The sequence below is a fragment of the Cyclopterus lumpus genome, chromosome 5 (genome assembly GCF_009769545.1).
Source record: "Cyclopterus lumpus isolate fCycLum1 chromosome 5, fCycLum1.pri, whole genome shotgun sequence".
Taxonomy (NCBI): Eukaryota; Metazoa; Chordata; class Actinopteri; order Perciformes; family Cyclopteridae; genus Cyclopterus; species Cyclopterus lumpus.
In genome coordinates this window covers 3,228,441-3,255,558 of record NC_046970.1, presented here as the reverse complement: position 1 = coordinate 3,255,558, position 27,118 = coordinate 3,228,441, and the positions used below count along the sequence as shown (strand labels likewise).

Sequence of the window (27,118 nt, the reverse complement as noted above, 5' to 3'; positions counted from 1 at the left end):
GACGTGATTATCAGGCATGATAATGATATGAATGTTGTTACTATTACTAATAGTTTGCACAAAGAGCTGCTTGTTCCTTTCGCTCTCAGCCACTCATCAGATCCAGTGAATACAAACATCAAAGCAGAAGAGCACTGAGCCCCTGGAGCAGCCTCTGCTCCCGGTGCATGTGCATCACTCACTCCGGGAGGACCGTGTGTGACCATCGTGGGGCCTAAAGAGCAACACGTTTTATCGAGAGGAGGAGCCACGCTGCTCTCCACCATTTAAACCGGTGGCGCATGCGCAGTAGTGCACAATCGGGACTTAAATCTCTTACACAACTGTGTCTTTTCTTCATTCTGCCTGCATCTCCTCGCCGGCGTGTGGTATCCCTACACGTTACTCGTTTTCTGATTCGTTTCAATCAAACAACACGTAGGAAATGAGTGGGGACCAGGTAATGCCACGTCTGGTGACGGACGGTTACAATGTACTGCTACCATTTCATGTGCTCGGTGGGTCAAGATAACTTGGCTAACTGTAGACAGTGGCTGCTAGCGCGCGTTAGCCCAGTGTGTTTGTAACGTTACGCCAACTCATTTTGTTGTTAACCGCTTTCTGACACGTCGCGTTTGTGTTCGTTGTGTGAGGTAGAGGGGGCTGTCCGGTTAGGGTCGGGGGTTTGAGTGGCTGGGCTTCAACTCCGGGGGTTAAAGTGGGCGAACGCCACATTTTAATGGGTCGTTAGCTGTAGCCGACGTTAGCCGCAGCGGCGTCGGTGTCAGCCGCCGAGTAGCAGCGCTGAGAGCCAGCGGACCGAGCTAGCGGAGCTAGCATGGCAGCTAACAAACTCCCGTTGCTATCCAGACAAGTTCAAAGTTAGTTAGCCACCACGATATTTAACACCGGTCTGTTTGTGGTTTTCTTTCAGATCGACTGTGGCTCTCGTTTCAATGGTAAGTGTGTGTGACACAAAGCAAGCGGGTTACAGGGGATGTGTTTCCTCGGATTCTGACATGTCTTCACTGCGCCGATGTTACGGTAGTTCTCGGTAGAGGACAGAAATGGCGTCCAGAGACTAAGTCCTCTGTCTCACTCTCAAGCGCCTATTGTTCAAAAGGGAGGTCTAATAAAAGCTTTTCCCGTCGGTATTTTCTCGATGCAAATCATTATTGGTACACACCTAGAGGTGTTTTATCAGTTCATTGCGTTATAACGTATTTATGGTTGGCTTTAAGTGTCATAATTCTCACCTGAAAGTGAGGGTTTGGGGGTTGAGGACTTAGTCTCTGCGCCATTTTCTTTTTTTCGGTGTAGCGGCCTGACTACTGCAAGCTGAACCCGGACTGTGAAGTGGAGCCGGCTGTGTTTGAGGAGCACTGCGAAGGCTTATCGCTTCATTGAGACCTCACGTAGTGACCAAGAAGTCTGGTTTTAATACACGACTGAACGCTTCTCTTTTTTTTTTAATAGCTTACGTTATCTTTTTTTTTATTTAAAAGAGAAAGTCAACCGTTTTAAGTTGGAGACTCATTTAACTGTCAACGCATCACGTCGACAGCTTGAAGTCATCACACAAGTTAAGACGACGTATTAGTTTATTTCAGCAGCTTGCCCATCTTAAGAGGTGCTTTTTTTGTTTGGTAATATCTCATGCTATTTTTCAATAAACCTGTATCAAGCATACAAGGTGGTCACCACTCATATCTATACCAATAAAACTAAGTGGGTTTTCATTAAGTCCAGTTAAGCAGGACTAATGTTTTTCTATGGTAAACACTTAACTACTGTGGGCAAAATATGAACTGTCTGGTTCAGCTGTCATTCAGCCACATACCAGTTATTGATCTGAGATTTACTTCTCTATGCATCTGGAATGCTTAAAATCATCTACACGTCTTTAATGGTCCACTTATTCATCAGCAATGGGGCGACACTTGACTGACAGACTTCACTTGACTTGTATTTGACAAAGTGATATTGATTCCTGTCATACTAGACTGTCTAACTTCATACCGTTATCTACCAATGTTGGCTTTTTAAAGAGCATCTTAAAGATGTCTTTGTCAGCACATTTGAACCATTTACCAGCACACATTGTACTTTATGCATACATGAAGGTTTAGCACAACTCATCTGCTAGTCAATCACATCAGTCGACCTGTTTTATCTGTGAACTGTCAGGTGTTGCTCAAAATGCGTCAGTGTGTACCGCTAGTGCAAATGCTCCCATTCATTGAAGTTGTATTAAAATGATTTGCTTTCTCTCTGCGAGGACGACACAAAGCTCCAAGTCTGTCTTTGGCTTAGCGATTCTTTTATGCTCAAATCACTCTGATCAAAGAATTTCAGCTTGAACATGTGTGCTATTGGTTTGTTCGACACCTGCGTACACGAGGAACATTATGGACACATTATTTTTAGGACCTGTTCCTAGACAAGGCTGTCAGCTGTGCTCCTGACCAGGTCTACAGCTGGTCATGCGTACCCTAAAGCATGTAGACTTGATTTGGTGTTGACGTTTGAGTGTTTACCCTTTTTGGATTTTAAAGATTGCCATTATTACCTCCCTAAAACAATTAATTTCCCCAAGCTGTGGCGTTTACAAATTTAAAGAGGTTGAAAAGATGATTTTCTTCACCGACTTGTTTCAACCTGTCTGTTTCATATCTTCTCATAAACAATGAGGCGTGTATGGACAGTAGGTGGTGCTGTGCTACTGTGTGATACATTGTCTGTCTACTTGGAGGGGGAACTTAGTTCTGCCCAAGTTTTTTGTTGAGCTTGTGTTTCTCTGTTAGTCATGTGTCTGTGTGTAGTCATTAGATGTATATTGTACCTAAAATATAGGAACACACCAATCCTACCAGTTCTTCAATCTGTTGTTACAGTCAATGTCTTTCACTCTTGAACGTGACCCTGTTTTCTTCTCAGACTCTCACAAGCATAAAGAAAAGTACAAAGAGAAGGAACACAAACACAAGGACCACAAAAAGGATAAGGAACGGGAAAAAACAAAGCATGCCAACAGGTATGGTGTGTGCATGTTTCTGGTGGTACAGTTGCTCAACGTGGATATGACATACCACTTGATCATGGCAGTATTTTTTTGTATTGTATTACATTTTGTTTTATTTGTTCTTTAACTCAAGCGATCACAAGGACGCCACTGACAAAAAATACAGAGACAAGGAGAAGGAGAAGATGAAGCACAAAGATGGCAGCGCAGACAAATACAAGGACAAGCACAAGGAGAAGAAGGTGACTTACCGTGCACATAATTCATGGAGGATCGCACATGTGGTTGTGCATGTTATGATTTTAGGGTTTAGTATGACTCATTCTGCAATATGAAGCTGTCACATGATACACGTGCACCTGACTTGCCATGTACAACATGCACTTATTTCCCACCCGTTTCCATTATGAAATATTTGATAAATATGTTCATTCAGGACATATGATCAAAAACATGGATAGGCATTGAATCGCTGCATATGTGACACTTTTTTTTCCCTTTTTTTCCTGGATAAATAATTACTCAATAGGCTGAGGGCAACTGGATTAGATATTACTTTATTCATCCCCTGGGGCAATTTTCGCGAAGCAGCAGCAAACATGTTTACAAATATACAATGCAGTCTATATAATATCGGACACATTCTTATACTTCTGTACAATGTATTTTGAATCCAAAGCAGCAAAACAATTTAGATGCTCTTGCTGCTTTTTCTGAGACCGAATTGTCAACTCAATATTCTGTTTTAGTCGACTTACAGGTTCAAAGGTCTGGACATTAGCTTCTACCGCTCGGAACTAACCAACTGTCTTATGCAGAAAGTACTACGATTCCAGTATTTAACAACTGGACTTTGATTAAGCTTTCATTATGCAGACGTATCATTTGCCATGTCTGTTTTACAAGGTTTTTTTTTTTTTTTCCCTAAACAACTTTTGTGTGCAACTTTCAGATAAAGACCCTTGATGGAAAAGTCAAAAAGGAGAATGGCTTTGCCAGGTATGTATGTTTTTAATATTGATCTAAGAACTACATTTACATCTACCATCGGATGTATTTTTATATGAAGCCATTTCTGATTTTAGAATGTTTTTTGTTGTTTTTGCAGCCCTCCAGCAGTGAAGTCCGAGCCTGAGGATAATTTTTACCACTCTCCTAAAAATGAGAAGTCTCTAAAAAGAGAACGGGATGACGATATTGAGTGAGTGGCCTTTGTGTCGGAGGGTTGAGGTATTTTGTAAAGTTTTCTGTGACCAAACTTCTAACGCACTTCGTTTTTCAGCTCTGATTTCAAGCCCAAAAAAGTTAAGATTGAAAACGACAAGAAGGTCAAGAAAAGGAAACCAGAGGAGGAGGTAAGCGTTGTTTTTTTTTTATGTAAAACAATGAAAAGAAGCCTCATTACTCCTGTTCGGCAAAACACAACTGGAGAGGCGCATGTGTTGGTCTGTTGCGTTGCTGATACTGACATTATTTGTGCCAACATGTGAGCAAAATAACTTGGATTCTCTGTCTTTTCTTTAAAGGATATTAAGCCCAAAAAGACAAAAAACAAAAGAGCAGTCGCTGATGGAAAAAAGAAAGCAAAGAAAGAGCCAGAGGAGAAGTGGAAATGGTGAGTTACTCATGCCAGCTGAACGATACCTACATGCCTATCGATGCGGGGGTGCAGCCAGTGTTGTTGGATTGAGTAATGTTTTGTTTTTATCCGGTATATTCAAACTCCTTATTGGATTATTTGGTTAATTCCAGGTGGGAGGAAGAGAGATACACAGACGGCTCCAAATGGAAGTTTCTGGAACACAAAGGACCTGTTTTTGCACCACCGTACGAGCCTCTTCCGAGCCAGGTCAAATTTTTCTATGATGGTAAGATTGTAGTTCCCAATGGAGTCAGTCAAATACTATACTGTTGAATCATGTCTGTGGAGAACAAAACACACTTTATTTATTTAACATTTTAGGTAAGCACATGAAGCTGCGGCCAGAGGCAGAAGAGGTGGCCACGTTTTTTGCCAAAATGCTGGACCACGAGTACACCTCAAAGGATATCTTCCGCAAAAACTTCTTTAAAGATTGGAGGAAGGTAGGAAGGAAAGGCGCTTGTAAATAAAATGACAGCTTTTGTGACATTAGTAGAGTCTGACTGTTCAAATATTTCTGTGTTTTGAGCGTACCGTGTTTTTGCAAATGCAGGAAATGTCTGCAGAGGAGAAGACTAAGTTGACAGATCTGAAGAAGTGTGACTTCACCGAGATGAGTGACTACTTCAAGGCCCAGTCTGAAGCCAGGAAGGCCATGTCAAAGGATGCCAAACTGGTAAAGAGTTACATTGTATCAAAACTAGGGGAAAGGCCAATATATCAACCAGCCATACAGGACAATGGGCCAACAAGGTAACCTGTGTTACCTTTTGTTTAATTCCATAGTTGTTGAATAAGTGATAAAATGCTAGGTAGCCCCTTTGTCTAAGTCAACCCTGATCCAAATGTTTTTGTGATGAGGATCTGAAATCAGTTATAAAAACTACTATTGGCAGTGCTTGTCAAGTAAGGTTCTTATTCAAATGCACTACCTGGAATAAGTATCTAAATTAAAAATATGAACGTGCAAATGAGGCAGAGTGGGCGGCCTTTTTACAAAAACACTTCAAATTCTTGACTCTTAACAAGAAAGATGTGTTTTTTTGTTTCCTTTCCTCTTGTAGAAAATCAAGGAGGAGAACGAGCGGCTCTTACAGCTTTACGGCTTCTGCATCATGGACAACCACAGGGAACGTATTGCTAACTTTCGCATCGAGCCCCCGGGCCTGTTCCGCGGCCGGGGAGACCATCCAAAAATGGGCATGCTCAAACGGCGCATCAGGCCTAAAGATATCATCGTCAACTGCAGCAAGTCAGTTTCTTTTTTGTTTTGAGTTTCCGATGCCGGTGAACGGATGTTTTTTTTTATCGAGCATAACGATGAAATGTTTTATTCATGCGCTGCTCACAGGGACTCCAAGCACCCAGAGCCTCCTCCAGGCACTAAGTGGAAAGAGGTTCGTCATGACAACAAGGTCACTTGGCTGGTGTCGTGGACGGAGAACATTCAAGGCTCGATCAAATACATCATGCTGAACCCCAGCTCAAGGATCAAGGTAGGCCGACGGGCTGCACAGCAAGGAGTTGTACCCTCTGTTTAAAAGTGTTTGGGTCATCCTTCTGTGTGGGCTTAATGCCTACATATCATGGCAACTTCATCCCCATTATCTGTTAATGTTTCATTGTTACTTTTCAAGGCTTTTTTTTTTTTAAATCCGTTTTTAAAAATACATTTTGCTCCACATGACAGGCTGTACTGTGCAAAAACCCACTAATTTAATGTGTGTTCATACGACTGCATGTTGACGCTGAAACACAGCCCCGTCTAATTCATTCGTTTTCTAAATTTAGTTTGAACTTTTTTTGCCTGCAGGGAGAGAAGGACTGGCAGAAGTATGAAACCGCTCGTCAGCTGAAGAAATGCGTGGACCGCATCAGAACCCAGTACCGCGAGGACTGGAAGTCTAAGGAGATGCGGATCAGGCAACGGGCCGTGGCACTCTACTTTATCGACAAGGTGAGGCGCATCGTGCAAATTAAAAATGATGACTGGCTCGCTGTACTCTATACCTCACATAGTGTTTAAATCTTTTGGGAGTGAAATGTTGTGAAATAGTTTTTATGAACAATGACTAAGTGCTGGGTTTAGCAGGCGGGTTCCTAAACACGAGCCACTGAGGGCATTGTCTCTGTAAGCCGACTTTAATCCAGCTGTCCTGATGCACTCTAGCTGGCTCTGAGAGCGGGCAACGAGAAGGAGGAAGGAGAAACCGCAGACACGGTGGGCTGCTGCTCGCTGAGAGTCGAACACATCAAACTCTATCCAGAGAACGATGGTCAAGAGTTTGTGGTGGAGTTTGACTTCCTCGGTAAGGACTCCATTCGCTACTACAACAAAGTCCCTGTGGAGAAACGGGTAAGAACTGGAAACCAGTGTTTTTGTTTTGAGGATGCAAACTTTGCTTTTGTATTCATGTGTGTTCTGCTTTTCTCTTTTTTCCCCTCTAGGTATTTAAGAACCTTCAGTTGTTTATGGAGAACAAGGACACTGATGACGACCTGTTTGATCGCCTGAATGTAAGCAAAATGAAAATGTCACTTTTTTTTGCATAATGTTTATTTGAGAAGAGGGTTTCTAAAACACCAGAGGGTTGTACTACAAAGCAGGATTCAAGGTTCGGGGTGGTGACTTCAGGTTTAAAGATGCTACTCCGAGATTGGGAGCTTTTCGATTGCCTCTACGTGCCGACGGCCAGCTGGTGGCTCGGGGACGATGTTTATGACGGTGTGAACTACGGGGAAAGTGTTTACAGAGCCAGCTGAGTTTACCTGAGGGAAAACCACACGGTAGTTCGAGTGCTTCCACGACAAGCAGCCAGGAGCTAACCAGTGGGGCGCGCTCGTGTGCACTAAAAGCATGCGCTGCTGGTCTGGCTATATAAAGGAGGCTCTAGGATAACAACACACGGGGATTTCATTACTTCACTATCTTTACATGGCAAATAGTTTGCTACTATGTGCATGTTCAGAATGCTAATGCAGCTTTAACCTTCGCGTGTCTTGAGATAATATTCCACACAAATACAAAGAAGTGAAATTCATCCTGCGGGCTAAAAGCAACGCGGATGAAACTGCCAAATGCAGAAAGGACAGCTGGCACAAATGGCTAACCTGCAGGAATGCTTTAAATGAATAGGCTTGTGATATCTCTGCCCCATCTGGAGCACGAGTAGCTCTGACCATAATACCGTTTGGGTGTTCCATTTTAATTGATGTGACTCAGTCGTATTTCTATGGCGTGTAGGGCAATATTTGAGCATCTTTCTTTCAGCTGCAACCACGGTGTTGTGAGATGGACGCACACAAACAATCTGCTCATGATTCAAAGCAGTAAGTCACGTCTTCCGATGCCGCTGTAAAGTCAACATTTATGAAAAGATGGATCATTTCCAGAAGTCTGCATTAGTCTATATTTCTTGGTGAGGTATATTTAAAAAAAAAAAAAAAAAACATTAACAGACTAAATATTACTTTATTATAACTGCAAAAAACTGTGTATATATATTTATATATTAATTATCATATTTTCACTTATGTTGCCGTGTCTGCATTGCTTTGTTTTACTTTGCTACAGACACTTTGTTGTATGCTCTGGGCGATGAGTTATAAAAGTAAACCTACTCACTGCTTTGAATTATGTTTTTATATTCATGCTGTTTGTTTATTTGCTCAAAAGTCCATGTCACACCTCCAGAGTTGCAGCTGGGAGGCTAAACTTGTCATACACTCTGTATATTTTCCCCAAAGGGATGAATACAGTATCAATTCTATAAGAATACATCCAAGTTGCACATTAACTTAACAGAATACACAAAAGTAAATGTAGACACAAATGGCCATTGTGTGTTCAGACTCTTTTTTAAAAAAAAAATATATATATATATATATATATATATATATATATATTTTATTTTTTTTTTTATTTAGCGGGTTTCAGGCTTCACAAAGCTGAGCAAAGTCACTTCAGATGGTTTAATGCTGTCTTAAGAACCAATCACACTATCATTTATAATTATCATTATTATGTATGCCGTCTTTCAAGAATTGCATACTCGAGTCCTGCCAATCATGTCTCTTGGTGTTTGGGAATATGTTTCAACAGCTTCCCTAAAAATAACCGGCAAGTTTGGTGATGTTTGGACAAGCTGTCAATTCGGCCGCCATATCTTTCTCCTGGCCCGTGCTCATGTTTGGAAATGGAGGCAACCCCCTATTGAGCAATCTCAAAATAGGTTCACATATCCTGCACATTTTTTTTATTGATTAGAAAAACTGATAAATAGTCTGTGACATGCTTGTTTTTTTGGTTTAAAAAATAAATAAAAAAGTTGCACAATTTGAATGACGAGGTATGTTCCAGGTACTGTTATAAACATCCTGAGAGTTTTGTGATTGGCCCACTAACTGCTGAGTAATATACTAAGCCCCGCCCCCTTGAAGTTCAAGTCTTCCTGAGTTTGTAAGCTCCATTTTGTGTTTTTAATATTATACAAAGTCGGGGAAGTTATAGTTTGCTCTGCCGACAGCAGACTTGTCCATGTTTGCGATTGGTCGTTTGCTGCAAACGCCGCCGCCCCCTTTCTATGTGAAGTGTGCCGTCGGATTGAGAAAAGCTGGGTTGTTTTACCGGGTTGGTGATTGTCGTAGGAATTACGGTTGTTGGGGAGAATCAAGTCAGATAAGATGAAGATACCCAGGGTATTTTTGAACTTGCTTTGTAGTACAGGGCCCTGGTGTCTCTTTTTAGCAACCAACCAGTTTCATTGTCTAATTGTTTCTCCCCTAGACTTCTGTTCTGAACAAGCACCTTCAGGAGCTGATGGACGGACTGACGGCCAAAGTCTTCCGTACCTACAACGCCTCCATCACCCTGCAACAACAGCTGAAGCAGCTCACAAGTGGTACGTCTCCGCCTGCAGCCGAAGGATATAAAACCACACTTTCACTAGAATCCAGCTTAATTTAGACGAATGGCTGGCGTAAACTACATCGTACATCTGTGGTGCTTTGTTTAGATTGCACAAAAGGCCTTTCTTATGCACAATGAATCAACATGCGTACAGACAACTCATACTCTCCGTCTCTCTCTCTAGCGGAAGAGAACCTTCCAGCCAAGATCTTGTCCTACAACCGGGCCAACCGGGCTGTGGCCATCCTGTGTAACCATCAGCGGGCTCCACCAAAGACGTTTGAGAAGTCGATGCAGAACCTGCAGCTAAGGTTAACATGTGTTTTTGAATACTTTCTGACGCTCACTTTTGTCTCCGTCTCGTGTGTGTGTGTGTTTTATATCACCAAATGCTTGAATTTTGTTCATTGCATCAATGCGCCGACGGGAAATGGGTCAAATATATTGTCTATCACAGTAGCCAGGCATGTTGAGAGAGGGGGGGGGAATTCAGATACTTGAAATTCATTTTGACAGGCTTTATTTTATCGTGAGAGACAAACAGGAGAGGGAATTGGGATGCTGCAAAGAGCCTCTGGCTGGACTCTAACCCCCGGCCCAGGGTCAAGGCCCTACCCAGTGAGCCACAGAGATGCACCTTTTTTATCAAACTATAATCAATCAGCCATGAAGCATTTTTCACGTAAAAATGGCTTAAGTCTTAACTATATCATAATAAACGGAATATCTTTGAGTTTGGACCAAGATGATGGAAATATTTCACTATTTTTATTAAACCAATTTATTTTAATCTAGAAAATAATTATCAATAACTGTCTGCTTTGAATTTATCAGATTGTTATTGTAGACATTCATGGGCCTATTTGATTTTTAAGTAATCGGCTAATCAGCATTTCATTTTTTTTAAACTAATCCCTTTTATTTTTCTTAGATTGATACTAAAAGGGACCAGCTCTCTGACGCCAAGAGGGAACTGAAGAGCTCCAAGGCCGACGCCAAAGTACGGAGAGATGAAAAATCCAAAAAGTAAGTCGTCCCCCCTACACCTCAAATGTTTTCTGTAGACTAATCTCCGTCTCCGAGGTCGACCCCCTTTCACCGGCCGCGTGCCGCTCGGCTCCCCTGTAGGACCGTGGAGACCAGGAAGAAGGCGGTCGAGAGGACAGAAGAGCAGCTGATGAAGCTGGAGGTGCAGGCAACCGATCGGGAGGAGAACAAGCAGATCGCTCTCGGCACGTCCAAGCTCAACTATCTTGACCCTCGCATCTCTGTGGCTTGGTGAGACGATACACTCATTTATTTTTGCCTCTCTTTCGCATCGCGGTTGACTTTTCGCACATAATTTAACACGTAATGGAGGAGCGCTGTGCTTTTAAAAAATAAAAAAATGAACTGTGCCCGTCCTGATTTTGTATCTAGGTGTAAGAAGTGGAGCATTCCCGTGGAGAAGATCTACAACAAAACCCAGCGTGAGAAGTTCGCCTGGGCCATCGACATGGCGGAGGATGACTTTGAATTTTAAATCCCAATTTGTGGTTTTAACTATGACACACTTTTTTTTTTTATCGGATACTTGTTTTTTTTTATTTTTTTTTAGCTTAACTGAATTTTGCTCGATGGCCAGACCCGATCAGGAATTTCAGACAGTTTGACGCCGTAACGAAGTGGCCGCAGGGGGTTGTGGGTAGTCTTACACATCTGATCTGACTGGGATCGGGCATCGAGGCTGAACTATACCCACACCTGAGCGTCACGGCGTGGTCCCAGTAATCGGAAGACCTTTTTACCGTTCGTCTCTCCTCGGCTGCGACACTCGACTTTGCCTGAACTTTGAACTCTGTGGTCTTATTGCTACTGTACTCGGCAAAAAAAACAAAACACACACACAAAAAAAAAGAAGCTTTGTAACATTTTTATTTTCTCTGTTCACTTGCTCTGTATTTTAGCCCTCCCCATGTATTATTAATGAATTCTATATTTTGATAGACAAAGTTGAATCAAATGAGTTCCTTAACTACACCCACGCGCCTTTTTGAGGAAATCTGAGTTTTGAGTTGTGTGCATGTGTGTGTATGAGGGGCCCGGCCATGGAATTGATTGAATATTTTAAACTGGACTAATGTTGAATTGTTAAGCATGAAAGGGGAACACACTGCAAACCGTGTCAATATTTACTTAAGCAAGCAGAATGTGAATATGTTGTTTTACAGCCTCCATCAGGGACTTCTTCTACAGTGTAAATGTGAACCAATCATTTGTGTCCTTTTTAAGTCTCGAGCGTCCTCTGAATCTCTCTCTCTCGCATAGCTCTGTCTCCATCTGATTTCAACTTTAATTTAACAATTGCTCCCAGAAAAAGAAACTCCCGTATCTGTTACTTGAAGATAATGCTATGATAATGTATTTAAAGTCATTAAATAGAAAGTGTTTTCTTCCCAGAAAAGGGGATGTGAGGGATTTTAACTTTGCCAAAAAAAAAAAAAAAAAAATCACCACCAATCTGTTACAATTTTAGGCAGTTTTTAATTTTCTTTTTATTGTGTAAAGATTCAGGATAAAATGATGTAACATTTAATGTGAATTTATCGGTTCATTTTATTCCACTTTTATGATAGGAAAGTCGATGTAAGTTGCTGTAAAGACAACATCTTATTCCTGTTTTATCTTTTGTCATAGCCTTTGATCTTGTTTTCTTTTGAGTGTTATGCTCATTGTAGGTTGGAAAATGAATAAAACCCTACAAGTACATTTACTATGCATTTCTTTTCTTTTTTTTTTTGCATTTACCCAGCAACATTTTAGGAAGTTTTCAATTCTGAAGGGTGTGTTTTCCTCACAGATATAAAAACAAGGACCCCAAGTTTAGACGGCAGACCGAGTTGCAGCGTCCTCATATTTTGATCTTCATAATTGAGATCGGCACACCTTTCTATTTCTATACAGCTAAATACCTCTATAAGATAATTAGGTCATTTGCAACCATTGCCTGTCGAGGTGTAATTCAGCACCGGCTGTAATGTCAGCTGCTCACCTGTGTGCATTCCTCCAATATGAGTTAATTGTATGTTACACTGTAAAAAGAATTCCTAATTTTATGTAAAACTCTTTTTACAGTTTTTTTTTTTTCTGTTTTTGAAAATGATATATAAAACTGTCAAATTATGGACATTTCCTTTAAGTATTATCCTAATAACATATTTTTTTCCTGCTTTCTTAAATTGCATTCAAATTCATATAAAATAACAACAATTACATGTAATTAAATATATAGCTCATTTTATAAAGGTTTATGTCCATACTAACAATTTAACGATTTTCTTTGTATTTTTAAGGTAAATAATTGTAGTTTTATATTCAAATTCTGGATTTCAATGTAGCTAACTTTTTTTCATTACATCAAATATGCAGTCTTTTTTTTTTTTAAGAGTACAAAGTAGAAATAAGTGACACGTTTTAAGTCCTCTGGAGGAGCAACGGTGGCCCCGTGAGTAGAGAAGGTCCTCATTGTGTATGCAGTCTTTCAATAATTGCATACTCGAGTCCTGCCAATCACGTCTCCTGGCATTTGGGGATATGTTTCAACTGTTTCCCTAAAAATAACCAGCAAGTTCATTTTATTCCACTTGTATGATAGGAACATCGATGTAAGTTGCTATAAAGTCAACATCTTATTCCTGTTTTATCTTTTGTCATAGCCTTTGATCTTTTCTTGTGAGTTTTATGCTCATTGTTGGTTGGAAAATGAATAAAACCCTACAAGTACATTTACTATGCATTTTTAGTTTTTTGGGATTTACCCATAAACATTTTAATGCGTTTTCCTCAGACATAAAAACAAGGACCCCAAGTTTAGACGGCAGTCTTGTCCGAGTCGCAGCGTCCTCATATTTGCTTGACAAATGCATTTGATCTTCATAATTGAGATCGGCACGCGCCTTTCTATTGATGGGCGTTCTGGTCCCCGTCTGCGTACACACGTACAGATAAATACCTCCCGATAAGATAAATGGGTCATTTGCAACCATTGCCTGTCGAGGTGTAATTCAGCACCGGCTGTAATGTCAGCTGCTCACCAGCAGGTGGGGCTGTGTGCATTCCTCCAATACGAGTTCATGGTATGTTACTCTCACATTCATCACGCTGAATAACTTAAAATGTGTCCGTGGCATAATTGATATTCACTCCTGGTGCAAGGTGCCGCGCAGTAATGAGACGTCACTGCTTTGTGAGTATTCAGTTTATTCTGTAAAGATTCAGAAGTGTAGAAAGGATGATACAACAGTGCTTTATGATCAGACCATTTCATAAAAGGTGTTTTTTTTTTTCTTTTTTTCTTTTAAGTGATCATGACACCGTAAGTCCAGATTCCATTTGTCTCAAACCAAAATAAATTTGTAACATTCGACACAAGTGCATACACTGCTGGTAGGAGATCAACCTCCAATTTCACTTTGGAAGGTATAGCACCGTTCTTAGCTATTAGCAGCTCGACAAGATGCAGCTTAATAGGATTCATGTAGTGACAGTTATGTTTTATATAAACACAAGAAAATTCAGAGGAGAGCACGGATCTCCTCATTTGGCTCTCTAGCTAGCACAATATCTCACTCTGTCAGTGTCTCGGGATCAAATTGATAATTTTGTTTTAAACATTTCTTCTTTTTTTTTAAGCCAGTGACACTATTTGATACAATTACAGCTTAAAGTTAAACATCTCCAAGTGTACAGAAAGCAGCACAAGATTATTTTTTATCTTTTTTTTTTTTTTTTTTTCTTCTCACAGATATAGACGAACAGTGACCATTGATGCACTGGCATGTATTTTTTTTTTGAGTTTTTTTTTTTTAGGACAGCACAGTAGCTGGAAAGCAAGGTGATGGACAGACGGGTCATAAAAACACACGGACAGGGCTGAGTAAGGCAACGTTAGCGTGGCAGGCTTCTCTGTCCAGCTTGCAGGGCAGTGTAGTGTATTGATCTGACGGAGCGGTCAATACTTTTGCTGTGGGGCAGTGATTATTTTTTTTAGTTTTTTTTAGCATTGCTGTCTTCATTAGTGCATTGTGTGTGTGTGTGTGTATATAGTCTCTTGCGTGTAGCTGAACTGCAAAGTGATCACCAACATTTATACAGATCTAAATAAACCATGTTTGATTGCATCTGGACTTACAGTGACTATAGAAGAGTAAATAGAATTGAAAAAAAAATGAAAAAATAACGGAAAAAGTAAAATTCAAGGCAGTGCTGAAGTACTGGTTGCTAAAAAAGTAAAAAATATCACAAAGCCAACAACAACGTTTCCTTGACACATCGTTTGTTTGTCCAGTTGGTACAAACCCTCTTTAGTGCAGTTTCAATCATATATATATTTCTCCCTCTGACCCAACGACAATATCTCCCGGTTCTATTCTATCCGATCTTCCCTCATTCAAGTCAGTTTTCCAGTCAGTGTGCGTCGCTTCTCGTTCTTTTCTTTGATCCCTCGTACTGACCTCATTGTGCACCCTCCCCACACGACCACAAAGAAGCATGAAAGGCTTAAACATCACAGGACTCAAAGGTGAGAAGTTCTTTCTTTTTGACGATGGCAGGAAGTGATGGAAGAGGAGGAGGAGGAGGGGTATTCACAGTTACAGTCAGAGTCCAACGGTCCAGCTACAATCACATCTGCTGTCATTATGAACACTCTTTTTTTTATTTTTTATTTTATTTTTTTAGAGCACGGCCAGGGGAGCAAACCAGCCTTTTTAAACGTCACGTTCCTCTGGTGGGATTGGGCCTGCTTCTTCATCACACCTCCAGCAGCTCCATCCTCAGGCGATCCCTGTCAGCAACACGCACACGCACACACACACACACACACACAAACACACACACACACACACACACAGACACAGAAACACGCAAACGCAACATGCACAAGTCGTGAGGCGGTGGCATGAAAGATCGTATCGTATTACTGTTGTACAGGCGAGGCACTTCTCGGGGAGGGGAGCCTTGTAAAAAAAGATGCCGTGTACGGGCGAACTCGCCTCTTAGAAATCCACCTCACCAAAGACAATCGTCATGATTTATTCACATATATTAGCATGCGCTCTCAATCTATAATTCAACGGCCCAGACTTCGACTTATCTAAATATAGCTTCTTAAACACAGACCTTTGATTGCCTGAATAAGCTACTCAGCGTGAGCACCTGTACACACTTCTCCTGCCTCCTTTCTACTGTACGTCACGCAATCACCACTACAAACAACAAGCTGTCATGCTTTTATCACGCCAGCTGACTTTGTTGTCTTGATTGTTAAATGGCGCTAAGCTTGTAAATTATCACAAGGCACTGCGAGGGAGGGGAGAATCTTACTTTAGGGAGCTTTTATCACACGTTGTAATTTGAGCATTGTGACTGAAGTACCTGGCCTGATTGGCATCATTCTGTTCAATGAGTGACTGACTGGCCACCGGCTGCTGGTGGTCCTCTGCGCTCTCTGACCAGGGATCCTGCAGGACTCCCGGCTGCGCTGACTCCTCAGCTCGGCCTCGCTCGACGATCCCCTCGGACCCCATCAGACCCAGCAGCGGCGAGTATGAATCCTGCCACACAACCCGCTGCCCTGAGTTCAGTCCCGCGTCTCCTTCAAGGTGCTTGTTCATGTCTTGCTCAACAAGTTTCATTTTGGCCACCGGAGAGTTCTTCGGGGACTCGGCTCCAGCGTCTCCGGGACTCTTCGCGTCCTCCGTTACCTGCGGGCGGTCGTTGATAGGCGTCCAGCCACTTCAGGTGCCCGTTCTTGTGACTGTACCGGCTGTCGCTGAACCAGCGCACCACCTCTGCTTCGGGAGGCCCGTCTGGGACGCTCAAGTCCTCGTACTGCTTGACCTGCCGGGCCAGCGGGTGTTGAAGACAACCTGCCGGAGGATCTGCAGCTGCTGGGGGTCTTGTTGGCCCAGGGGGCGAGAAAGACGGCTGAGAAGTAGACACCTCGGTTATCTCAGACTTATTATCTTGACGTACAATCTCACATGTGGTGTCTGGTTCATTCAGCTTCACCCTCTTGAAGTTGATCTTGATGGGCTCAATTTTCAGCTCCGGGCAGCTTCTGTCCCCGGCAAACGGGTCCTCGTCCTTGATGAGTTGCTGTAAGATGGACATTCCCTTTATGGGAAAGTCCTGGTTGCATTTACCCTCAATTAAAATAGACGGGCTGCTTTTGCAATGACAGTAGTGCTGGTGCTTTCAGGTGGGGATTTGCTGGTGTGGTTCAGGTTCGGGACATTGTCATTACAGGTAGTACTCGGGTAGTCATTGCTAATACTGCTGTTGTTGTTGTTGTTGTTGTTGTTGTTGTTGGTGGCCTTGTGGATGTTGTTGGTGCGTTCGTCGTCAGGCTTCGCGGCGTGGCCCTGCTCTTGTGGACTGATGCTGTTGTGATTGTTGAAGGTGAAGTTGGATTTGCTGGTGTTGTCGATGATCACTTGACTCTTGGTACCGTTTGAACCTTCCAATCCGATGGGCGAACGGTTGCTTTGGGCGTTTGGTTTCCTGTTGGCGTTGGCGGCGCAGTGCTCGGCGTTATTGCTTGTGTTGGCGGAGCAAGCGGCGACGCTGTTGACCCTGTTGGTCGGGCTGCTGTCGTGCACCAGTTTCCTGGCGGCCGTCTCGCCACCGTTACTGCTGCCGGAATAGCTGCTAATGCTGCTGCTACTACTGCAACTACTGCTGCTACTGCTGCTTCGACTGCTGCTGGTGCTACTGATGCAACCGCTGCTTCCAGCCATGTCCGGGCCGAGGCCGTTGCTCTTCTCCGGCTCCGCGGTGGGTCGAGTATTCTTGGTCAGTACCTGTGCTGTTCTGACCACGGATGGAAACTTTGGGGGGACGATTGGAGTAGAATACGAAACCCGGGTGACATTCGGGTTCGTCGACATGCTCGCCTGTGTGGTCGCGACTCTGCCGGGCCCGGTTTTCATCGTGCCGTAGGGTGCTTTGGCCATCTGAAAGTTTGGTCCTTTTGAGCCTCCGTGGACGGTGTGGTGGGTTACGATGTGATTCACGTGCCGTTGCGTAGCAGGTTGCTTTTGGGGCGCTCCACCCTGGAACACTGTGTTGAACATCTTCCTCCTGGCCTCTTCGATCTCCTCAGGAGACCAGCTTATGCCCTGCTTGAGCCTCTGGGCAGTAAACCACAGTTTGATCTGCTCTTCTGGGAACTCTGAGACTACCGTTAGGTAGCAGAGTTCGGCTTTGGTCGGGTAGGGGAACTTGCCAAAGGAGGTCTTGAGAAAGCTGCTGGTGTCCATGGCGGCATCATAGGTGGGGATGCTGCTGAGAGGAATCATCACCTTTGGAAGGTCTTTATTGGAACCAGAAGAAGGGGGGGAGTAAAGGGAGGGAGTGTGCTGGTGAAAGACTTGGTTGGGCACTGTCGTCTTCATCACATGAGCGACAGTGGTCCTCGGCATAGCCGGGGCGCCAGAAAGACTGAGAGCCCCGTTTTGGAGTTCAGGCACATTTGTCAGCATGCTGGGGTCTACATCCTTTACCGTGTCTATCTTCCGTACCTCCACGGTGTGAGAGACCACGATCTTTTTGTGTTCCCCCTTGGCTTTCATCATCTTTGCAATCGGGGTTTTGGTGAGGGAGATCCCAGATTCTTTGTAGATGTCTCCGTTGTCTGTGAAGAGGCTTTGCTCCACCGTTGTTACTCCGTCCCTCTTGTTGACAGTTAGGGAGGCCGTGACCAACCCCTCCATTATCTTAGGGTGGGCAGTAGCGTTATGCAGAGCCAGAGCCTCAAAGCGGACAACTGACACCCCACAGTTCAGGCAGTAGAAAGTGGGCTGAGCCCTGAAGTCTAAGTGGCAATTGTGCATGTGATCCAAAAAGTAGTTTAGATCTCTGGACTCGAAACGGCACTTTGGACAGCTGTATGCGCCTCCTTTCTGCACCTCGCTGCCACAATCGGATTTGGAGGAGCTGTGAGAGAAATGGCCAGACTCTCCTCCGGAGATGCTGAGTATGCTGTCTTCTGGGATTGTTGGTAGGAGTTCTGGAAGCGAGCCCAGTATGATTTCCTCACGCACATGTTTGGATTTGGATGGTATCATGCAGGGTACAGTGGATTTCCTCTTGCTGGCCATTGTGCAGCTCTGTGTAGATGGGAGAGCGAGTGATTGCTTGTTGGGTGTGATGAGAACAGAGGGCGGGTGGAGCGTGGAGAGGGTTGAATGGAGTTTAGTGTCATGGACCAGCCACTGTGATGTCACAGTGTTGCTTCATGCCCTCAGCCACGTCAGGACTTCTGTCACATGGACGAGTTGAGCAGCTCCCAGGAAACCTGTGAGCAAAGAGCACAAGAAAAAGAGAAACATGTGACTCTCTCAGCCTTTAATCTTTAATCGTTACAGAACAACTGGCAGTGGGACACAAGAAAATGACTCAAATTAAAAACACGTTTCATAGTCTCTTTTTTTCGGAAAAAATTAAAAACATTCATATTCTAGTAAGCAGGATGTAGAGGAAGCTAAAAAGGCCCACAGGGTTGTAAGTGGAGGTGGAGATACAGGGTGATAAGTGTAGGTGGTGTTTATTTAGAGCCGAGGGCTTTTCTTTAAAAGAAAAAAAAAAAGAAAAACGATAAATTACAATATCCGGGAGAAGTAAAGTGTATCCTGCCCGTTTGACACACGTTATCGTTTTCAATATGGCTTTCGAGTTCATGAACATTAATGTTGAAAAAATATTTAACGCTAAATATATGACGATAATGGAAAGCTCTTAGGTCTCCAGGCCCACACACTCCTATCAATGCAGCCTGTCAGCGTTCTGGTTATTTACTCTGATTCACAGACTTCTGTCTAGCTGTCGCTTTTAATGAATTCTGAAGAAAAAAAAGGAGCATGAAAATCAGAACTGACAGTCTAGTTCACTGTTGCCATATGTTTTGGCTCGTCTTATTAGTGAAGGCACAGTGTCCACAGATTTATTTTTTGCAGTAGAGCTTAAACATGTGATAATAACACAGTTTGGCACTGAGACTGAAGTTAACGTCACATGCGTTGTGTTTCAATCGGTGTTATTTCTCACCAGCTGCCTCCCTCCAGGAAAGAAATGATATCAGTAAAATAAAATATCATCCGCAGACTACTTTGGAGACTTTGCACCTATTGAGTGGGACGCACTTAACCACTCATGATTGATAGTGCCGGGTGTATCAAACCTCACCCAGCTGTCCCACATTGTCTGCAGCAACCACAAATATGCAGAAATATGCAAACAGGTATGCGTCTGTCTCCAAAAAACATTTTCTAAACAAGTCTAACCAGTACAGCTATAGTTGTTTTAAATGTTTCGCTCCATCTTATAAGATCATACATGGTGACGTGGGGTGGTGATGTCTTGTTTGTCTTTGGTTTGATATTGTAAAGCAGACATGTGAAGGTCAAATGACTTTGCTGGAGAGATTGAGCTTTTTACTGCCACACTTGGATGGGAGCCATGTGTTTTACATTGGACGTTACAGCGCACCTTCCTGGCATAATGTTGTGTCAAGAAGAGAAATCAGGTGACGTGTGTGTGTGTGTGTGTGTGTGTGTGTGTGTGTGTGTGTGTGTCCCAGCAGTCAGCCAACAAGCAGTCAGACAACAACAGTACAATAAAAGGGCCTGGAACATTCTCATAAGGTTATTGCAAACCTATTGAAGCCTTTTTTTTTTTACAAGCTGCCGACACAAACGATTTCATCGTTCACATGTTCAACGAGCAGCGTGGCGTCGCATGCGTGCATACGAACACGACCCCCAGATCACTGGGTGCACAAATCCATTAGCAAAACCACATCCACAAGCTTTCCCTGGCTATAAAACTCCAGTCGTGAGGACGGATACGGCCTCTGTAATCTTGCAACATTTCTGCTCTTTCTTCTCCGCATTATGTCGTGGAAAAAACCCCCCCCCAAAAAACTTCCACCGAAGCCACAAATATTTAACAAAGCTTGTGGGACGAGACAATGGCGAGACAGCTGTTTTCTGTATTCTTCGAACACGGGGTAAATAAAAAACACATAACGCATAAAACAACGGATGGGGAAAAGAATATCAAAGTGTGGAGACGGAGCGCTGCACTCTCTGGCCTCTGCGTGAACCTTTGACACACACAGCCTCTGGATATCACTCGTCTTCCTTTCCGAGACCGGGGGAGCATTGATGTGCGGCTGAGGAGCAGTCTCCTCGCGTCACCTTCTATCCATATCGCTGAAGCTTTACCTTCTCCAGTGAGCTCATCGTTCTGGGGGAGAGAAAAAAACAAAACACCCGAAACCTGGTTTCTGTTGAAATCCACGCATGCCTCAAACATCTTGTTGCGGTCAGAGTTGTTCCAAAAGAAAGAACAATCTCTCATAATTCTGACATCTTTCCTTGTGACGAGCACTTTCACAGACCTTCGTTTTACTGCATCCCACACGTGCACGCTCACGGCGGCCGGCTGGCCGGTAAATAAAAGATGAACTTGTTCCAGAATTAAAACCCTCAAATGACTCGCCTCACAGCACACGCCGATCCCAGACACTAGCCTTGTTTTTACCCCTTTTTCTTCTTCTTCCCTTCTTTCTACTGACGGCTGTCGCTCTCCAAAAGAAACTAAACTAAACTAAAACAATACAAACGACAACAAAAACTAGGTCACCAGCATCTTATGCAGTAATCCCAGTTCACTGCATCCAGACATGTGCTGTATGTTGTGCCGCCAGAGAGGTCATGATATCCTCTGACGGCACACTCCATTAACCCGTGCTGAGGACACGGCGCTCATCGAGTTCGTGCCGCTGAACGGAGGGGATTTAGAAGTCGGCTTTTCACGCAGCGGAGAGAGACGTGGTCGTGCACATCGGAAACATCTGTCTGAGAGATGTCATTGTGCTATAGGACAAATCAGTGCTGGCTTAGTTTGAGCTGGAAAGAGATTCATTTTGTTCGTCGGGACGTTTCAGAAATATAAATTGTTGGAATGAGTGCCTTGGTCACTCATTCCACGACAGGTGACTGTCTCTCACACATACATATATACACACATACACACACACACACACACACACACACAGAGGGGAGGGGATGGCAATCTGAAGTGAGACCGACGGCGTGCAGAAGCTACCCCCCCCCTCCCCTCCAGACAAAACACCCCACTTCCTGCATGAGAAAACCCAAGACGAGCCAAAAAAAAAAAAGTTGAGACAGGTTACATAAAGAATCAGGTCACCTATGAAAAAGAACGGGGGGGGGGGGGGGCTGCTTCATCCGGCGAGCGGGACGCGCAATCAGACAAGACGAGGGCTTCCCAGACGGGGAGCCGTCCCAAAGTGTGTCGTATGTCCTCGCACTGACACTGGATCTGTGGCGGGGGGGGGGGGAACTCTTTTCATCTGGGCCGGACCGGGGGGCGGTGGGGGGGAGCTCTCGGATGTGCTTTCTGGACCCCCACGCTCAAAGGCGCTAAGCACAAGGGAGGGGGTGGGGGGGGGGGGGTCTTGTCCGGCGAGCTAAAACCACGCCTGAACCATTCAACTTTTCAAAAACAAGCGTTTCAAGACAAATGGGATTAGGCTAGTTTAAATTCTGATGGGATTTATACGCTCCGCCTCATTTAATAGCAGCTTTAAGATTTACAGGAGGGCCTCCCCCCCCCCCTATGTGCTCCTACACTGTCATTTCCATAACAATATTATATTTACATCTCATTAATATTTAATTATATTCTTTACCCTTTTTCCACGGCAAACAGCTGAGTGCGCCGCTCCCATTTCGGCAAACCAATTGAAAGAAAGCAGCATGGATTCTCTTTCATCGCCCCATAAACCGCTGCAGTAATTACAATATTACAACCTGAAAAACATGCCCAATTCTACAATGAGCGGAAAGGGAGGCGAAGCTTTAAAGTGGTTGCTAAAACATTTAAATTTAATTCAAAACAGTCCACTGATTCAGACACTCCCAGATTGTTGGGTCACCTACAGTTGGCATTAAACCGAGATTGGTGGTTTTTTTGTTGTGCCACCTGTCACATGAATGAGGATGTGGAGGCTGGAGGAGGAAGAAGGACAAAGGAAGACGAAACTGGGAGTGAAGTGAGAGGATGACTGATGATGGTGACAGGCTCAACCGTTTCAATATTCCTCCCCGCTGACACACACACTCCCTCCTCACCTCCGCAACATTTAGCACCGGCAACCGTTGTGTAAATATTTTCCCTTTTGAAAAAGGAATAACTGGCGAAGGAGTCTCTTGATGCGACAATCGAGAAGGAAGAAATGCAACAAAAAAAAATAGGGGCATAAATTCTCTCACTTTGTGACAATATTTGTTTTGCGTGTAATTTGCTTTGACAGTGATCCGCGGCTGCCTTGAAGAGTGTGCTGCAAAAAATAAAAATAAAGACCTGACGTCCATTGGGGAATTGGGGCAGAGAGGGGGAACTCCTGACAGATACATTTGAATGATAAAAAATAAAAATAAACGAGTTTAGCAAGAACATTTTTCTACCAAAATGTCCATTAAATAGATTAATGTCATGTGAGTGGATCAGCTGGACACCCAAATATAAGCCAGAGACCGAGAGCAATTACTGTCTTGCACAGAGAAGAGATTGGGAACAATGGCGCCTCATTTATAAAAAAGGGAAACGTGATCCAGAGCTGGGAGCTTTCAGGCGGCTGACTGTCCAACCGTGATTGTTCCGTTTCTAGCCCGTCTGGGTGTCTCCTGTGTCCATCACACCGCCACGCTGGACTAATGTGGGCATTTTTTATTTTTTTTATTGACAGTGAGGGTGGACAGGTTTCAGTTTGGGGACATCTTTGCGCGTGAATGGCACTGTAAGCCTGCCGGCATGAATAAGTGTCGGGCTCTAGTGTTACGTGTGCTGAAAAACAATTCAGCCTCATCAGGGTCCTCATCACAGGGCTAATCCGGCACGCGCCACATCTTCACCGCCTGTCCAGCTGAAGACGTGCCGTGCCCTCAGCCTGTGCTCCCCCGTCTCCACTGCAGGCTCGTCTTAATTCTACATGGCTGTGTGTGTGTGTGTGTGTGTGTGTGTGAGCGTGTGAATGTCTGAGATGCAGGTGTTGTCAGCCATCGTGTCTTCCTCCACACACACACACACACACACACACACACACACACACACACACACCCTCACCCCTTACCTCCACGACTGCAGCCTCGTCCACTGGGAGACCAGTCGGTGGTGCAACTCATGTGTTAACATCGCCATGGCAACCCCTCTCTTCCCATTGCCCACCAAACCACACAAACACAGCGGAGTCACTTGTCCACACCCACCAACCTCAAGACACACACACACACACACACACACACACACACACACACACAGGCTCACACACTAAATTCCCCAGACTGCATCCGATGTAGGACAAACTTGATCCACATGCTCTGCCAGCCATCTTTGAAAAGTCCATTCATGGGTCAAGTCCCTTTCAGATAACTTTGGGCAAGGGGCCGAAACAATAACTTGGCTTTTTGTCCTCTCTCAATTAGAAACAACAACAAAAAACAAGCCAGTTCTTAAGCGTACGGCCGCGCCTGATGAGATAAATCATGCAGCGGTACCAGTCGGTGTTATTGTCTCTCTAAACGAGCGCGGTGGCCAGGAGACCGAGGCGCCACAGCACACACCTCCTGCACTCTGCCCGTCTGAGCATCGCTGTTGCGTGGTCCTGTTTTGTGTTAGAGGGGAACGCTCAGTGTTGTAATCGTACATTGTTCTCCCAACCCTTCTATATGTGGCCCAGATGAATGACAGACAAATAAACCATGGTGTGCAGAGGAAAAAAAAATAAAAAATGTCTGAGTCACGCACCCTTTTAAAATCACTTTTGATGAATAACTTCTTCAGTTCTGTAGCCAAGACTACAGGCATTCATTTGGGAACTTATGAAGAAAAGGAAGAAAGATGGCGGCGCACCGCACATTGTACTGTCCATCCTAAAATGGCTGACATCACAGCCTCCTATAACTGCCAAAGCCTGGCAAATGCCAGCTCCCGCTGACCAAACCTTTTCTTGCATGGGATAGAGAAAGTGGCAGGGGCTCTTTTCCCCACTCGCCCCCACACCCCACCCCACCCCGCGCCCCCCCCACCCTCTCAGTGCTCGGGCGTTTCTTTTGGTTGGAACTGTGCAAACATGCTGTTTTAGTGAGGCTTTTGAGTGGTCCGGGCTCCGATACGGCATCGGCCCGACGACAAAAGCAACACCAAAGCGGGATGAAAGACCCAAATAAAAAAAGTGGACCTCTATAAAACACCGTCCTTTTCTGGTGGGATAAATAGGTGAATGGGCATTGTGGTTCGTGAGGATCGTGAGGTGTGCGCCGCCATCACGAATGCTTGTTTGCATTAAAAAAAAGAGAAAAAACGGCTGGAAAACAGCTCGTCTGGGCCTTAGATTAAATGGATTTTCTTCTCCGAACTCAAGGAATGTTTTACATTCCATGTAAACTAAATCTGCAAATCATCACCATATGACCTTAATCGGTTATTCTCCGGCTGGGGGATTCATTTTGAGTTGTGGGAGGCACAAGAAAACATCCACGGTGTTGTTGGGAATCCGAACACCAAATCCTGAAAAGTACAGTATTCCAGGTACACGAGGGGTGGCGTGAGCAGAGGCCGATGGGGGGAAGGGGGGGGGAAGGGGGGGGGGAGAGTGGGCAGTCTTGGCCCACCACATTGTGTCTGTGTATACAAACACTCTGCTGTGGCCATAATGAAAACTGTGAGCTGTGCCTAATTGCAGGGAGTGAGGGATGAAAGGCAATATGCCTGGCCTCATTAGAGCAGTTCCGAGAAGGGAGATGGAAGAGCGTTCCCAGGGATCCACAAAGGGAATTGACATTCCCCCGGTGTAAGCGTCCTGCCGGAGTGAAATCCTCCACACACACTGAACTCACCGGGCCGGGGGCTGAACCCGATCTGCCCACGATCCGCACCGCCGAGAGCTTATTTGCCTTTTGTTTAGCCGGTCATCACACACGCCTGAAAATAAACTGTCATCTACTGGACTCTCTGCTCCACACTCGGGAGTCACTCTCCTCAGATCTCTCTCTCTCTTCTCTCTCTCTCTCTCTCTCCTCTCTCTCTCTCTCTCTCTCTCTCTCTCGTCTCTCTCCCCTCTCTCTCTCTCTCTCTCTCTCTCTCTCTCTCTCTCTCTCTCTCTCTCTCTCTCTCTCTCTCTCTCTCTCTCTCTCCTCTCTCCTCTCTCTCTCTCTCTCGCTCTCTCTCTCTCTCTCTCTCTCTCTCTCTCTCTCTCTCTCTCTCTCTCTCTCTCTCTCTCTCTCTGAGGGGGAAAACCTCAGTGGCAGAAGAAGAGTTGCACAGTCATGTTCCCTGACCCACATTATACGTGACGAGCTCGCGAGGATTCAAATGCGTTCCAAAAAAACCGAGACCGACGCTTCCTTCTATAGCTGCTTGCGTGACTATTATGGGGTTGACTCTTGTGTTGTGGACACTCACACATGATCCGTCAGAGGCAACATTAGTCAGCAGAGAGGTCCCTCCCCTGAAGGCAGGGGGAGACGCATGGCATTCAAAGCTGGCTCAATATTTATGTACAGATAGAAAACGTGACTATTGAATTTATTATTTATTTTTTTTTACTGACAAAACTGATAATCCACAGTTTGCTAAAATATCTGCGCGTTCCTGAAATAAGCAGTATATATATATATATTATATTAATATATTAAAATATATATATCTATATATATATAATATATATATATGTGTGTGTGCGTGTGTGTGTGTGTGTGTGTTCGTGCGCGCGTGTGTAGGGCAGCAGCACATGTTTGACAGGAGGAAGAGGAGGAAATGAAAGGAAAAAAAAGAGTCCTATGCATAGAAACACAGGCCTTAACCTTTCAGCTCGGCAAGTGGAACAAATGTGTATTCGTGAGCGATCGAGGATGAGAATCGATACTTGGCCGTGTTTGGACACCTATGGGGGGACCCTTATGGTTTCTTTAAAAACCAAGTCTCGGAGTCCGCTCTACAGCACTGTGCGCGTTCAGGAGTCTCTCACTACTGTAATCACACTCACACGCGCACGCACGGCGGGGCAAAAAAACCCAAAAAAACACGGCGCGTTGTGCAATAAAATAAGCAGATACGCCACATTGTATAGCGCGAGGAGAAGGCGCGCAGCCAGGCGGAGGCTCTCTCCCTCCTGTTGGCTGTAACTGTGACAAACTGGCGAGTTAACCCGTTTCACTCCACTGCGCTGGTGTCGCGCGCTGTGGGCAACACACCGCCTCGGGAGCCCACTTGCCAAAAGCCGATCTGGCACTCTATAACCTTAATGAATATCCCCCCCCCCCCCCCCCAAAAAAAAAAAAATCCTCCCCCCTCCTCCTCCTCCACCTCCTGTCGCCATTTTATACATTGGCGACTTCATATAAAAACTGCCTTGACTACAGCACCGGATGAAAATTCAATATTCAGTGGCGAGTCTTAAATTTCGGTAAACAAGTTTTTGGGAGATCGGCGCCTCGCC

At 44.4% G+C, this 27,118-nt stretch overlaps 2 protein-coding genes across 3 annotated transcripts in view; one reads left to right on the top strand and one right to left on the bottom strand.

The window, feature by feature from the left end:
• The first annotated feature begins 293 nt into the window (after positions 1-293).
• On the top strand, positions 294-12,305 carry top1l (DNA topoisomerase I, like). Of its 2 annotated transcripts, none has more exons than XR_004609492.1 (21): positions 294-439; positions 914-938; positions 2,917-3,013; positions 3,135-3,243; positions 3,954-4,000; positions 4,110-4,202; positions 4,284-4,356; positions 4,528-4,616; positions 4,754-4,869; positions 4,965-5,086; positions 5,197-5,319; positions 5,708-5,895; positions 5,995-6,139; positions 6,457-6,600; positions 6,814-6,999; positions 7,092-7,160; positions 9,430-9,544; positions 9,737-9,863; positions 10,484-10,578; positions 10,681-10,830; positions 10,972-12,305. XR_004609492.1 is itself a non-coding variant. In XM_034532773.1 (21 exons), the coding sequence occupies exons 1-21, from the start codon at positions 425-427 to the stop codon at positions 11,072-11,074; spliced, it is 2,241 nt and encodes a 746-aa protein (XP_034388664.1). In that variant the 5' UTR covers positions 307-424; the 3' UTR covers positions 11,075-12,305. The 2 variants fall into 2 exon arrangements, 1 of the variants encoding a protein (XP_034388664.1); XM_034532773.1 differs by having other exon boundaries at positions 307-439; positions 9,737-9,873.
• Positions 12,306-13,771: 1,466 nt separating this feature from the next.
• The window catches only part of si:ch211-232b12.5 (zinc fingers and homeoboxes protein 3), a 13,940-nt gene continuing 593 nt past the window's right edge, over positions 13,772-27,118 (bottom strand). Inside the window, 6 exon segments of the mRNA XM_034531886.1 lie at positions 13,772-15,376; positions 15,967-16,292; positions 16,294-16,428; positions 16,431-16,500; positions 16,502-16,766; positions 16,769-18,889. Of these exon segments, the coding sequence (XP_034387777.1) occupies positions 15,343-15,376; positions 15,967-16,292; positions 16,294-16,428; positions 16,431-16,500; positions 16,502-16,766; positions 16,769-18,692 (2,754 nt within the window). The 5' untranslated portion in view covers positions 18,693-18,889 and the 3' untranslated portion in view covers positions 13,772-15,342.

Coding starts and splice junctions, on each gene's coding strand:
- top1l (XM_034532773.1), top strand. Junction 5,087..5,196: donor TCTTTAAAGATTGGAGGAAG/GTAGGAAGGAAA, acceptor TTGCAAATGCAG/GAAATGTCTGCAGAGGAGAA. Junction 7,000..7,091: donor AAGTCCCTGTGGAGAAACGG/GTAAGAACTGGA, acceptor TTTCCCCTCTAG/GTATTTAAGAACCTTCAGTT.